Raw genomic sequence first — 14,874 nt, 5'->3', positions numbered from 1 at the left:
CCTGGCGGTGTTCAAGGCCAGGTTTGACAGAGCCTTGGGTGACATGGTTTAGTGTGAGGTGTCCCTGCCCATGGCAGGGGGGTTGGAACTAGATGATCTTGAGGTCCTTTCCAACCCTAACTATTCTATGTTTCTATAATTCAAAACATTACCTTTTCTTCTTCTGAATTTAAGACTTCTGACTTATCAGATTACACAGTACATACAACTTCAATTTCACAGTGAAAATGTGGACATGATGTTTCATTTTAACATTTATTTAAGTTTTCCCATAGTTCAAACAAAATATGACATCCCATTTAACCTGATAAAATAAAAAGATAAAACACTTCTACAAAGTTAGCCAGTGTATAGACTTTCTTATTTTACAAAACAAAAAGGTAGGAACATGTTACAAAATAATCATCAAACCAATCAATGTCAATAGTGCAAAGAATGAACTGCCAGTATAGGAGAGAGATGGAGGGAGGGCAGGATGGATGGGAGGATGGGAGGATGGATGGATGAATGGATGAATGGATGGATGGATGGATGGATGGATGGATGGATGGATGGATGGATGTGTGGGTGGCTGGACAAAACAGGAAGAACAGGAACAGCTTTGCCTGTTACCACACAAAATTTTGTATCTCAGAGAGCTCATCGTGTAGATTGAACTTTAGTGGCAGAACAGAGTAAACACTTCATCCATAAATGATCTCTGTGTGCTGCAAATTCGTGTGCTGGCTAGTTCTGGACATGAGTACAGCTCTAGACACAAGCTGCAAAGAGTCACTGAAAGGAATTTTTCACCTTCTGGAGCAGAGGTGACCTGTCAAGGGCTTGATTAGTTTGTGTGCATTCAAGGGCGAAGGAAATTACTGAGAATTTAATGGAAGCAACAGAGCAAGTACCTCCAGGCTGAGCTTTATACACTTCTTCCTCTTGCTTTCATGCAATTGCTCTCTGTCCTGGGAGGTGAATGATCAAGAGGGAGTTTTAGCAGCTACTACATCATGTGGACACATAGACCAACAGGTCTTGGATGTCCTATCAAGTACATATACCAGCCACCCACCAGAAAAGGTAAATTATTTCTGCAGTTCCTTATGATACTACTATATCTGTCTCTTTCATGGGATGACTAAATTTGAGTCTAAATAAAATAAAGGACAAAAATAACACCAGTCAGTTGCAATATTTCTCAGCTGAATTTGCCCATTTTCCTTTGCTAGGAGGTGTCCATAGTTAATAAATGTAAGAAGTATTCACTAAAATAAGTTCAGCTGCCCAGAGGTGTTGTTCATCTTTACCTCCTGTGATCAAAGACTGTTTATTTTTCTAGACAAAATTCCCTGCAATACTTCAAGTCTTACCACAGTAAAAAATGAAACAAAACCATCATGAAAAATAGAAAGAAAGCTGAAAGTGGGACTAGCTTCAGGGAGTAAATGAATGCTTACCTTGAAGGCACATTTCCTGCATGGAGTACTACAAAGCTTTCAAATACACCAAAGGACAGTGATGATATCTTTTTCAAAAGGAGCATTATACTGAAACTATTCAAAGAGATTTTTCCCCAGATAAGAAGGAAAAAAAAAAATCATTCCCACTACAAGCATAGCTTGTATCTAAATTATTTCTCCTCTAAAACTGACAAACCTCTCAGATCTTGTCCCCTCACTCCATCAGCAGTCTGTCTGAATTACTGCTGTAGCCCCAGGGATGAAGAGTATATGGTTCATGTACATAAAGTTCATATGTGACAGTATCTAACACTGAAAAATTGGCACTGTTTAATCAAGCAAGAACACTGGAAGCCTCAAAAAGGGCACTTTGGATCCTGGTGTTCAAATGCTCAGTGCTTGTAATGGTGCTGGACTGAAAAAGGAATTCAGTAGTGACACCTGGTGATACCAACACTAGGTTTTCTAAAGCTGTTAGTGCTCGTTTGAAAAATCAAACTACCTCAGTGCTTCACTGGGAAATAAGACCTTTTGAAACTTTGCTCTTGAAAATTCAGTGGCAGGTCGATCAGAAAAATGTTCTTCAGTGATCAGAATGGATTAAAATAACTTTTTTATAAACCAGAACACTTTTGCAGTTTTGCCTGCATAACTCCATGGAAGGACTGAAAGGGATACGTCTCTTGTACTACTAACTACATGAGAGAGATCAGAGACAGACTCATACACTTTAATTCATTAGCTTTGAATAAAAAAAAATAAATCAGTGATGAAAAGGTTGAGAAATTAAGTAAATCCAGAAAATTCTGATGTTCATCTTTCAGTTTTGTGGGCATGAAATACTCTGTAGATGGAGTATGATAAAGACTGAATAGTTTAAGAATTCAGAGATGGAAAATGACATTCCTTCGATTCTCTCCTCTCTTCAAGGAGTACAACATTGTTTATTTGCTATTACTTATTTGTGTTTTCAAGGGCTGGGAGGCAATAGGCAAATATTCAGGCACTGAGCCCGTAGATCAGAGTACGATATCTCCTGACTGTTTCTTTCACAAAACATTCCTGCACTTCCTCAGCAACATCTCAGCACTCCTTCAACTTGGTTTTGTTGGATTTCTTGCTGGTCCTTTTCAGAAACTAGGAGCTACAGTGAAAAACAGGAAAACCACACAGAAGTTCTTTGAAAAGAACAGTGAATCTTACAAAGGAGTTGCCATGCAACTCACCACAGCCAGCCTGTAACAGAGCTGAGAATTAGTCATGAATGGTTCATAAAAGTTGATGGTATTCTTCCATTTACAGAGAGATGCTGCAAAAGCTTAGTACTAACTGGATGGCTCTGGGCAGCTCCCTGGGCTTCAGTAGAACTATCTGCAGCAGAATATTACATACTTATTATAAATTCCTAGAAGGACTGAGACTTTATGTATTTACAGAAGTGTACCTGTGTAAATATATGTCACTAAGTTCACCTAGGATTGAAATTTAGGTGCATACAAAAAGGCATTTATAAGTTCTTGATAATTGTTTTAAATTCTACCACTACCAGTTTTAGGCTAAATGTAATTAATCACGTTTCATTTGGGATTTTAACATTGTAGTGATTCTTAGAGGAGTCACAGTGAAAGTAGCAAATTGAGAATGTATTAATTTTCTGTTATATTAAATGTAAAATAAATCTATAAATTTAGAAAAAAGCTTGCATTTTCATTCATTCTGAATTTCAATTACATTGTCAAGGCTTTCTGAATGTGTGATTTTAAAGTCAGCAGTAACCTTTCAAAAGGTAAATGATTTAATATTTTTTTTTCTTTTTACATTTAAAATTACCTGAACATGAAATATTACACAAGCCAGGGAAACAACTATAAAAATTGGGTACCTTGAACCTTGTTTTCTCTAAAATTTATATGAATGTGAATAAGAATTTTGCCTTCTGCATTTTTATTTAGAAAATAGTTTGAAGACTTGCTGTTACCTTCAGCTAAGTGGAGATAAAAAAGTCTCCATGATAGAAGCTTGTTATTAATTTTTGCAAAGAGATTTTAGGTGCCAGTTAGTGGGGGTTTTATAAAGATACAAGTTACTTCTGTTGTAGGTTCAAGACAGAAAATGAAAGTGATATTGTGCTGGACAGACTTCCAAGGATTTTCAGGAAGGCAAACAGCATTGTCTGTTAAAGTAATTTTGTTCTTACATTTTCAATAACCACCCACCTTTCCCACCCCAGAAAACATAAAAAATTCCAAACCCAAACCCTAGTGTTTCTCCCTTAAATATCTTTCTAGGCAGGAATGATCTAATCTTAGCCAAGTCCCTCCTGTATCACCTCTATAATATACATTCCCTGTTACTAGCAGCCATTACCATGTTCAGTCAAGATAGTAGAACAGACTAACAAATAAATGTTTTAAGAAATTGCAGAGACTTTCTTGTAACTTGTGCAGACCCATGAAAATGTGCACAATGACGTTGTCATTCAGGGGATGAGGCAGCAAGGAGGGAATAGAAGAACAGCTACATGATTAGCTGTCCTGTCTGTAGTTCATGTGCTTGACCATTTACTATGTTTAAGATGCAGAGTCTGTTGATTCTTCAGAATGATGCTCAGTGTTTTCACTCTGTTGATCACTTCAGAAATGAGATTTTACATCATTTTTCACCTGATGCTGCCTGGGTTTTATTTGGCAGTTCAGAAGGAAGTGAATCTGCCAATGACCAAACCAACGGGAGTATAACAACAACAACAAAAAAAGCTTAATATACGAGGGCAACATCGTAAGTGAGATAAAGGCTGCTTTCTGGTTTGACTGTGATGCTTGTCAGACCATACTTCAGTGCAGAAACTAAATGGTGAAGAGGCAGAAAAGGTGGGCTTGACTGTAATACAAGTCATTCTGTCTATCCCCTAAATGTACTTAAATCGTTCCATGGGTCCACTCCAAACAAACCACATACAAGCTTCTTCTCGAAGTACGGATTATCACAAGGAAAAATAATACCCTTCAGAGCATTATTTTGAGAGTAGTACTGCATATTTTGAGAAAAATACCAAATCCCTGCAAGTTCTTTCTTCCAGGTTTTTTAAATTTGACCACCCCTCTTGTGACTTGCAGACTAGTCTTCCTTCACTGCATAGCACATTCATTGACATCTGCTGTATCTTCTCCCTTCAGATCCTCATTCAAGCTTTTTTTCCGCTCTATTTCAACCTGACAGAGGAGAAAGGGGGAGAATATTGGTAATGAGAAAGGAAACCAAAAGAATAACAAAATCTTTCTTAATGGCGGTCCATGTTCCACTAAGGTAAAGAAACTCTTGGTAAAATGAGAATGCTTTGAAGAGAAACAGACTGAGGGAAAGCTGGATTTTATTTACTCTAAGTGTGTAAGTCTAATCCAAACAGTGTTACAATTCAACAGTGTCATGACATCTTTTCCAGAAGACAAAAAGTCATGCAGAGAACTGGTCTCACATGATTTTATATTAATTACCATCTCTAGTTGTACTTTGAATCCAAACCCAGAACAAATCTGCAGAGGACTGGTGGCTTCCTAAGTGACAGAAGACAACCAGCTTAAATGTTAAACTCTGATGTGTAAAGCATGAGCTTAATCTTCAAAATGCACAGAATCACAGAATCATAGAAGATCTTGAGTTGGAAGGGACCTGTAAGGATCATCGAGTCCAATTCCCTGCTCCTCACAGGACTGCCTAACACTAAACCAGACATTGGCACATTCTTGCCATCTTCAGGCTCAGGTGCTTTGGGCTACAGATGCCAATTTGTACTGTGATGGGGCCAAGGTGATCTACATTTGTGCTCTAAATTTGAAAACCTCTGAAAACTCAGGAACGATCCAATGTCCAGCTCTTCAGAGGAATGCTTAGGAAGAGCAAATACCTTCTCCAGAGAATTTAAAAGACTACTAAAAACCTATTACCATTAAACATATTTGCCATGAGAATCTTTTTATTATCTCTCATCTTTGCTCTTAAAGAAGGCAGGTAGAATGCCAATTTCTCTGCTGAGTGATCAACTAACATGCAAATTTGGGCATACTGAGATTTTTGGCAGGTATATATGTAATGCATTTTCCCATCTGCTCCTCTCCTTAGGGCAGGCAGGAAGAAGAAATATCTAAGCAGAGAAATAATGGGATCCTTTTATGTGCTGTAGTACTCCCACTGTAGTTGCTATGAAGAGGAGGAAAACTCCCTGTTCACACTTTTACTGTATCAGCTAATCTCCAGTAGCTGTGAGTACGCTTTTCCACAAAGCAACTGCAAGCAAGATTATTCCATCTTTGCTGAGGGATAATCTGCTGCTTTTTTACCATGAATCAACAGGGTGCACATGGGTAGCTCCTGCACAGAGCCTAGCATGTGTCAAATTTCTACCACATCTGCCCATGGTATTCGTCTGCCTACAGTTTTCAAGACAATGAAGTATGCAAAGTAACCACAGTGATTGCCACATACTCAGTTTTACCTTGTAACTGTAGTGTGCTGAATAGTTGACCCACTTCCTCACATTGGTCTTGTCCTCGACAGAGATGGACCGAACAGTGGCTTTGGAGGCAGAAGTGGTGGGCATGTCAAATTCCACATCTACGTAGCGGACAAAACTGGAAGGCACTTCCCGGTCAGAGCCAAGCTCTAGGTGACAGAAGAAGCTGTGAGGATGGCCAGAAGCTGGAAAAAAGAGCAAAGTGGCATGAAAGTTGTGTTGGATGGTTCACAAAAAACAACATTCAGGAAGAAGCAACACCATGAAACTACAAGAAACTGAGAATCTGCCTGGGTGAACTAGTTCATACCAAGTGACAGTATCTTACCTGTTTCAGTGCTGTAGAAATTTCCAGAGGAATTAAACAAAACTGCAAAAAGGATTGCCAAACACACTGGTTTTCTTTTAGTGGGTGAAAATACAAGATGTAAATCAAGTACAGTAGGGTAAAGATATTTCCTCTCTTCTGGTTTCCCCTGTGCATGTAACATGTTAAGCGCATTGTGGCATATCCTTCTGAAATGTCTGTATCAGTAATGAGGAAAGGTGGGATTTTGCAGATATTTCACATTTGTTTGAAATTGTTATCCTCATTTTTAGCAAAAGAAAATATGCTGGACAACGTTAAATAACTTTCCTGGGTTCAAAAAGCAAGTTCATGCATAGCTTGGAAGTAATTGTTTATTCTTTACCCCACGACAAGGTGGCTAGTCATTAGATTGCAAGGTGAAGAAATAATCATGTTTAGCTCTGTCATCTGTAAATTATAACCTTTGTTATTATTTTCCCCCCTGTGTTTTGCTGGACAGCTCTTCATAATTTCAACTGAACACATGGAACTAGCAACCACTCCTAATATTTTGCTGGTAGATTAAAAAAACCCAAACATGTAGGGCCCAGCCAGCTGCAACTGAAGCTCTGTGGAGCCTGTAAATAGGCTTACTTTATCAACTGCTTTGATCACATTAATTGTGAATATGAGAAGGGCAATAAAGATTGACAAGCTATTTTTGAAAGGATTTAGCAATGTGGTTAGTAGAATCCAGTCCATAGCTTTTTCTTAGGTTAAATCAGTCAGAGTACACGCTCTCCTTCTTTTGTCATATGCTTTTAAGTGTCCAGTCATAAGCAGCCACTTTGGCTACAGACGGAACAGATAACAAGTTCCTAAAGTGAGAGTGCAAGGGGCTCCATCCCATTAGAAAGCACAAAGAAAAAACATTTGGATAAGACAGCAAAGCTACTGAAATAGTTTGGGAGCTAGGATACTATAACCTGAATGCAAGCAGTGAGATTTGGGAGGGACCAGCTCTACTCTCGAGTAGATGAGGTATACTGGCTGTATTTTTCTACTTAGCACTTTAGAACAGCATCATTTATATGGACTTTTGCAAATAGGTGGAGGTGAGTTATTATACGACTTGTGGGCAGGGCTGGATACAGCCAAGCATACACAAGGTTGGAAGTAGATCACACATTAGTATTGTATGGTCAGAAGAGTATGTGGTTCATCAGGAAAAGCTAAGGATCAGGAATCAGTGCTTTTCAGTACCATTTATATCCCTCACTTCTTGCCATGTATTTTGAGTAAGGAAGACTGGGACAAGTGCCATCAAGAAATGTAAACAGTCCCTGAGAAGCAAGGTCAGATTTAAACTACGTTTGGCCTGCCCTGTCATAATTTTTTGATTCCCTCCCTCTCACATAACTGCGTCCTGGCCAAGACAGTGCTTGCATGGCCCTTCCTTTCCCTGAAATTACATCTGACCTGACCGGAGGGGGTGACGACACTCTCTTCCTCTCAGGATGTAAACAAATACTAACTGCCCTGAGTTCTGCATGGTGACAGTGATGGATAGATGCTCTGTGGCAGGGCTCCAACAGCAGCACTAAGTCTGTGATGCATTTCCTCCTGACACGGGGATAGATAATAGAGCCTCACACTCGGAGAGACAAGATTGAGCACACAAGAGGCATAGATCAACATCTCCCTCAAAGTAGTGATGGGTAAGGAAGCATCACATCGTAGGAGGCAGTAGAACCTGGAGTTCTGCCTCTTCTCTGGGTTTGCTACTGGCATGTTCTGTGATTATGTTAAAGTCTGGGGGCTTTCGTTTCCCCAGCTGTAATGTCTGTATGGTATACTGAGATTTTTGGAGAGAAGATGCCACAGAAGTCCTAATTTCACAGCATGCAGATGGCATAGTGAGATTTTCCTCACAAGCATGTTACTGCTCATAAACAGCCTGAGGTTAATTTTGCATTTGCATTGAGTACCCAAGCTCTCTCTTCATATGTCCCATACTACAGAAAACATGGAGCCTTCACTTTTGTTAGCAATACCCCTCCAAATTTGTAACCAGTGGTGTAAACTGGTGTCCTTGGGCTGAAATGTGGTCCAACAGATTAGAAGACTTGGATCACTGTTCTTCTGGCACTATAGCTTAAACTCAGGAAAGACATATGTTCTTAAAAGTGCCAAATCTCGTACTGAACTTGCCTTCAGGGAATACTGAATACAGAAACCCTCCCAGTCACTCAGATGCATTGCTACAGCATTAATACATTAATACTAAAAAGTCCATGTTTGTAAAAAGATAGTCTAGATCAGAGAAATTCAGAAATAGAATTCACTATGAATAAAAGTAAGCTTGAGTTATCTAGCTAAATTGCACACCACAGATGAAAAGCAGGAAGTGGAATGACTGGCAGTGATGGCCAAAGGGAACAGTAGTTTGCCCATAATATTTGAATGTTTAACTCTGAACATGTTACTAGAAATACAAAGAATTGTGGGGTTTATGCTGGTATTCCCTCTTCAGGTTGAAGCTGTATTTACCTGTCTGCACTGGTTACAGAAACACAGCCACAGACTGGTGCTTGAAAATGTCTTTTCTTTTAATGGTTGCACAATATTTCCTGTCCTATTATAATCCCCATTCCAGATACTTTCTAGGCATTAGCTGCGGTATATGCATTGAAATATATAGCACTGGCCCAGTATGCTTGGCAATGCATGGAAAAGAAATCACATGTGCTGGACGAACTACAGCATTTTACGTAGTTCTGTGATTCAGCGCTGCAGCATAGTATGCTGCCTTTGCAAGTTACCTGAAAAAGCCCCTCTTTCAACAACAGTGCTAAGCACACAGAGATGTTTGATGCCTAAGTCCCATAATGTATTCATAAAAGCAAAGCAGAAAGCATATTTTTGAATCTGGAAAACCTAAACCTGTTTAGGTTTTAAATGAACATTTACCTGTTCATTAGCAATGTTTGTAGGATACATAAAACTACTGCAATTAAAGTTCAGATAAATGCTTCATGAAACTAACTGATGTCTTTTGGTATACTACAGAAGGTGATCTATTCCTCACCATGTAAGCCCAATGTTCTTTATCTTCCAAAATGCATAACTCCTTCTAGTTTAGGCCTGCAGAGACGATATGCACCACTTACCTGAGTTTTTGTCAGGCAGTCGGTTTATCCTCCATACAATGGAATTAAAGGCATGCTCATATTTGGCAGTTCCCAAAGTTACTCTCATTACTGGCTCAGAACCAGACAGACTGGTTGATCCAAAAGTGGCCCCCTTGTTCACCTTGGCTTTCAAAGATTTCTCCCCCAGGACGCTCTCCCTGCGGAAATTCTTTACCCACTTGTTTGGCACTGGGTAGCGAATCATCACATTTTCACAAGGGACCTGAGTTAAAGGGTCACGGTTGGAAGAGAACCCAGTGGACATCATCAACCAGCTCTGTACCTCCACCTCAGCACCATTAATGCTGGCAGCTGTCCTCAGAGTAAAAGGCAAAGTTTTCTCAGCAAAGACAGTTCTGAATCGCATCAGTTCAAACCGGCAGGCATCCAAGGGGTTGAACAGGATAATACGGGAGTTATTAAACACATCTTCATCCACACATGAATGGAATCGACAGCTGTATAATTTAATCCACTTAGTGGTAGTAGTGGGCATAATATCCTGCCTTGCAACTATTTCATTCCCTTTGATCAGGATATCATTAAGGCCCAGTCTGCATTCTGCCAGGCCAGAAAGGAAGCTGAGAACATAGATATGGGTCAGCACACTGTGCTGGAGAATCACACTGTCCCCTTTGGCCAAGATGCCATGAAACTCATCCCTGACATCAACTGTGATTTCTTCTTCCTGATAGTTCAGTCCTACTGTGCTCAGATCTGTTGATGAGGCTGGCAAGTTCATCAGCGTGTCTTGCACAGCACTGATGAAGCTAAGGAAGTCTTCATAATCTGTAGTCCCAAGTTTTATAATTTGCTCTCTCTCTGCTGTGTGAGCAATGGCTGGTTTAGGCTGATACTTCTTTTTCTCCTTGTAGGTTGTGCGGTCCAACCGCACACTGTGTATCCTCCCATTCTCATCATAGTTCTGGAGTTTGCGCTCTGAAATCTCATGGTTGATTTCAAGTTTGAATTCCCGGAAAGGTTTCTCCAGTCCTTTCTCATAATAAAGCTGTATACATCCACTGTCAGTCAGCTTGACATATATTGGTCCCCAGTGCCTAGATGACATAATATTCTTCTTCTCTGGGATCCTGAGCATCATTGGCCATCCATCTTTTGGCTGAGCTGGTGCCAGATTAAAAAAAGCTGCATCCAGATCATATGGCATCATGGGATCATCATCAGGCAGGGTAGGGTTGCTCACATGATCTGGGTCTCCAATCTGAAGTTGCTTGAGCTGCTCTACAGCATCTGTGTGGGTTATATTTTTGCTTGCGTCATGGAAACTGATGATATCAGACTCTTGATGAAGAATAATGAGAGAGTCTCTTTGGCTTTTGCCTGGAGCACTGGAGACAGAAGAGCTTTTGGAACGCCTGTCTCGCTCCTCAAAGAATGAGCTGAATGGGTTGATGGGTGATGGTTGGACATCTCGCAGAGATTCATCCAAGAAGGGATTAGTAGCACTCCATGGTGGTGTTTCAACAGAAGGCAACTTGGTTAAGGAGGAGACATCGAGTTTTTGAATTTTGGAGAGGTCCCCCAGTGTGCTTTTAGGACGTTCTCTTTTTTTAAAGGATGTAGTGAGGTTAAAGTTAACATCTGGAGTCTGTGTTTCTGCAGGTGGGGTGTCTGTTTTCAAGGGAGAAAGGTTTGGTGGTGAAAAACTGACTTCATTGTCATCAAAAGTCACCCAGCTGGGAAAGCGAACTGTGGTTGGAGTAGATGAATGCCCATTCATGGAGGTGTTGTTCAGCTGCCGGTTGACAGCCTCCATATCTATCTCTTCATCTTCGTGGAGAGATGAGGAATTGTCTTAAAAAAAAAGAGGGGAGAAGAGGAAATTTCAGCTAATTACTCTGAAGTTACCTAGTTCTCTTCAAGTACAGAAAACTACAGTCTGCACAATGGTTTGCATGCTCAACAAAGGTATTTTCATATTCGGAGCAAGAAAGATAATCAGAAGACTTGGCTAAAATGCTCAAGAGTCTGTCCAGAATTAACAAAGAAATAGACAGCTGAACACAGAAAAGGAATGCAATAAGAAATAGAAAAGGAATTACAGCAATGATTGTGTTGCTTTCATTCCAACATAATGTCTTAAAAAAAAAAAAACAAAAAGAAACTTAGCCCACATGTTGCAGTGATTTTTTTAAAACTTCCCTCTCTAAGCTTTCAGGCTACATTTCTTCTCTCCACTTACTTTCTGCCGTTTGTTCCTTCTCACTCTCCTCATTTTTTCCCTTTCTGTCCCCATACCCTTTACTCTAGAGAAGAATACAGTAGGGGAGGGAATGAACACCGAGGAAGCACTCTTCTGCACTTTGTCTCTACATATTTTTCCGCACATTTGCTGTTAACACAAAAGCACATGGGGATATGGTGAAGACACCATAAAGGGTATGTAGGTGGCATTTTCGCCCAGAAACTGTTCAGCAAAGAGACTCTCTGGGTTACCCAGGGGGAAAGAGTCCACTAGTCCTTGGATGCCTTTGAAGAACCTCTCAGAGAAACGGTGATCTAGGGATGTATGTTAGCATACAGAAAAACGTTTCTTTTAACTTGTGGAAGCTGTCTCTATCCTCTGTCAGGACATGGCACCTTTGATCACTATTTTCCTAATCTCGGGCTCTGCCAAGACACTTTCCAGAAGTTTACATCTTACTGTGCTATTTCAATCCCAGCTCTTCCTGGTGGAGATAGTTGCAGTGGTAATAAGGTGTTTTCCAAAATGAGCATACATTCTCAGAGTTCAGAAATTACAGGGTTTTCTCCCAATTTCTTTCCACTGAGCTAATGAATAAAAGTGCTCCTCAAAACGAGCAGCCAGCATGAAATTACACTCTGCAGCTGCACCATGGGTTTTCTCTATGCATGATACAACAGTACTAGCATTTGTGCCTGTTGCTTCTGATAGATGTATAGGTCCTGTGTTTTCACCTAAGTCACTGTTCTTCAGTAGAAGCAGAAAAGTGAGTATAAAACGTAGCACTTTGGTATGGATGCACATCTGTGATATTTTACAATATTAACAACAACAGTAACAACAACCTATTTAAGTCATTTAAATTGCCACCAGTTCCCCAAAAAAGATGAGCTTCATTTCCATTCTGCCTCAACCATAATAAGACAATTTTAATTTTCATTACAGTTATAATTTAGGGTATGGAATAGGGAATATTAATGGCAGCCTAAGTCCTGCCACTAGGTCATTATAATGTCATGGGTAATTCGGTTTTCCGGGCCTCTCATCCCAGCTGCGTGGAAGTTCACTCAACTTTTTGACCTAAGGATAAAACACAGGATCCAAATTCTAAAGGTTAGTATAACTGAGAATTATATATAAAGAGAATGATACCCGTTTGTTTTTCAAGCCACAATAATAACAAAGCAACAAGAACAGATAGCTTTTACAGACCATCCATGCATTTCAAAGTGTATTTGAAAAGAAGTGACACTATCTCAATTTCCCTGATTTTCTTCTCTACCCTGACATTTTACTCTCAGCTTTGCACCATGCTTCTCTGTAGTCCCTACTACTGTTTACACTACTGGATGTTCTGGTAAGTCTTTTATCTGGTAAATTTTGCCACAAGACTATAAATAGATTTGTGAGGGGAAAAAAACAAGCCACCTTATTATCATTCATCCAAACCAACTTATTATCACCCTAAGAGAGAAAGTAATAAAAACCCCACTAAGAATAATCTGATGTTGTTCTGATCCTCAGGTCCATAGCAATACTTTCCTATGTTGTCTCATGTTTTTCCAGTACTATAATTAGCAAGCATGTAATCCTATGAAGCACAGCAAAGGCAATGAAAAGATGTGGTTAAAGTCTCTAATTTTATGGTATTTCTGGGAAAAATTTCCCCATTTCTTTTAGGACTTCTAGAAGTCTTGTGTTTATAAGATCAGGGTTTCTTAAGAGTGGACCACCTTTTCCCTGCCTGCAATTATAATTTTCCCCTTTCCTATATCTTAGTTTTTGAACTACAGAAATCAAATGGGAATCCACAAATAAAGCAGTAAAATAATAAATAGAGGTAGATGAGAAGACCTCCTTGAGAGTCTATGTGAAAAACACAGAAATCACCCAAAGAATTTCTTTCTAAACTGAACAAGTTCTATAAGATGCTTGTTTTGACTCAGATACCCAGAAATACAGCAGAAGCACTACAAGAAGGTGGTTTCACATGTGTAATAATTTGTGTAATTTTATTTTCTAGAAGAAATCAGTAAACTGTTATTTGATCTGATATGTGGAAGTGTCAAATCTGGGAAGTGAAATAATCCTTCTTTCTCAAACTAAAATCAAAAGCACATTATTCTGCTGCCAAAGAACCATATGGTTGGATATACAAATGTTTGAAGAATACAGAGGTGGCTCTAGGAAAGACAGGTTTTTAGCTCTGTCTGTAAGAGAATGGCTAATAGCAGGCAGTTTAAAAATAACAATATGATAATGCAGCTAAGTGTCCAAAGAAAGTTCCTGAGAATTAGATGAAATAGTGTGTTTCCCAAGAGAAATATTGGAACCTCTGCTGTAAAGGCAAATATAGCATGGTGAAAAATCTTGTCATGGCTACAGGATGTCTTAGGCAATTACTTCAGATTTTCCCTTCTTGACTTTTGATGAATTCCTGAACATGGGTGATAAAGTTTAAAATGCGAATGTCCTTCCATTTGGCAGCACCCCAGTAGGTCTAGGAGAGGACACTTAAGAAAGTCATTTCTAGATGAACTCCTTGTTTTTCTAACTGCTTCCAGAATTCCTTCCTACAAAATAAATCATGAGGATTGATTGCTGATGAGGTGCATTCTTCAACCCAGAGTGACTCCCGACTAAGACTAGATCTGCATAAAAAAAGACATGATCAAAACAAAACACTTGTTTTTTTCCTTTTGATTGACTGACTGCCTTCTTAAGTAAATGACTTGAATAAGTGTTTTCTTTACAAAATTAAAACACCTTTTAATTGTCTGTTCTTGCCAGAGTCCAACCTGACAGGTTGCTCCAGCCGGCTACAAAACACTGGAGCAGATTTACCAAGGTGAAGGTGACAGTAGCTCTGTTTCCTCTCCCAGTGACACCAGCAATGTGAGCCCTGGGCAAGCAGCCTCAGGCTACCCACACAACTATGCATCTCTGCATTCATTCCCCCACATAAGTGGTGCCTGCAACCAGCACTGGCTGTACCTTACTACATACATGTCTCAGTATAATTACCAAGCCATTAAATAATTGGGAAGCTTAAGTCCACAGTGAACAATAAAATGTCAACATGCATTGTAATGTTGCTTTTTTTTTTGTCCACAGACCTCTTCATGTTCTATTGGCTTTACAAGGGTTCAGTAGCAAAACAGTTAATCGTTTCAGTATGATAAAACTGAAAACCAGCATTGTTATAACGGATGAAGAAAATCCCACTATGATCA

General features: G+C 39.5%; 1 protein-coding gene across 4 annotated transcripts in view; it reads right to left on the bottom strand.

Moving 5' to 3' along the window:
* Nucleotides 1–241: 241 nt before the first annotated feature.
* Nucleotides 242–14,874, bottom strand: part of STON2 (stonin 2) — a 71,770-nt gene continuing 57,137 nt past the window's right edge. For all 4 annotated transcript variants that reach the window (XM_034062617.1, XM_031048839.2, XM_031048838.2 and 1 more), the window contains 3 exons: nt 9,415–11,250; nt 5,938–6,140; nt 242–4,657 (listed from right to left, as the gene is read on the bottom strand). In XM_034062617.1, coding sequence (XP_033918508.1) covers nt 4,574–4,657; nt 5,938–6,140; nt 9,415–11,250 — 2,123 coding nt within the window. In that variant the 3' untranslated portion in view covers nt 242–4,573. The remainder of the gene's footprint in view (nt 4,658–5,937; nt 6,141–9,414; nt 11,251–14,874) is intronic.

This window comes from Melopsittacus undulatus, chromosome 4 (genome assembly GCF_012275295.1).
Source record: "Melopsittacus undulatus isolate bMelUnd1 chromosome 4, bMelUnd1.mat.Z, whole genome shotgun sequence".
NCBI classification, from domain to species: domain Eukaryota; kingdom Metazoa; phylum Chordata; class Aves; order Psittaciformes; family Psittaculidae; genus Melopsittacus; species Melopsittacus undulatus.
Note: the sequence above shows the minus strand (reverse complement) of the source record. Positions and strands in the feature narration are given on the sequence as shown.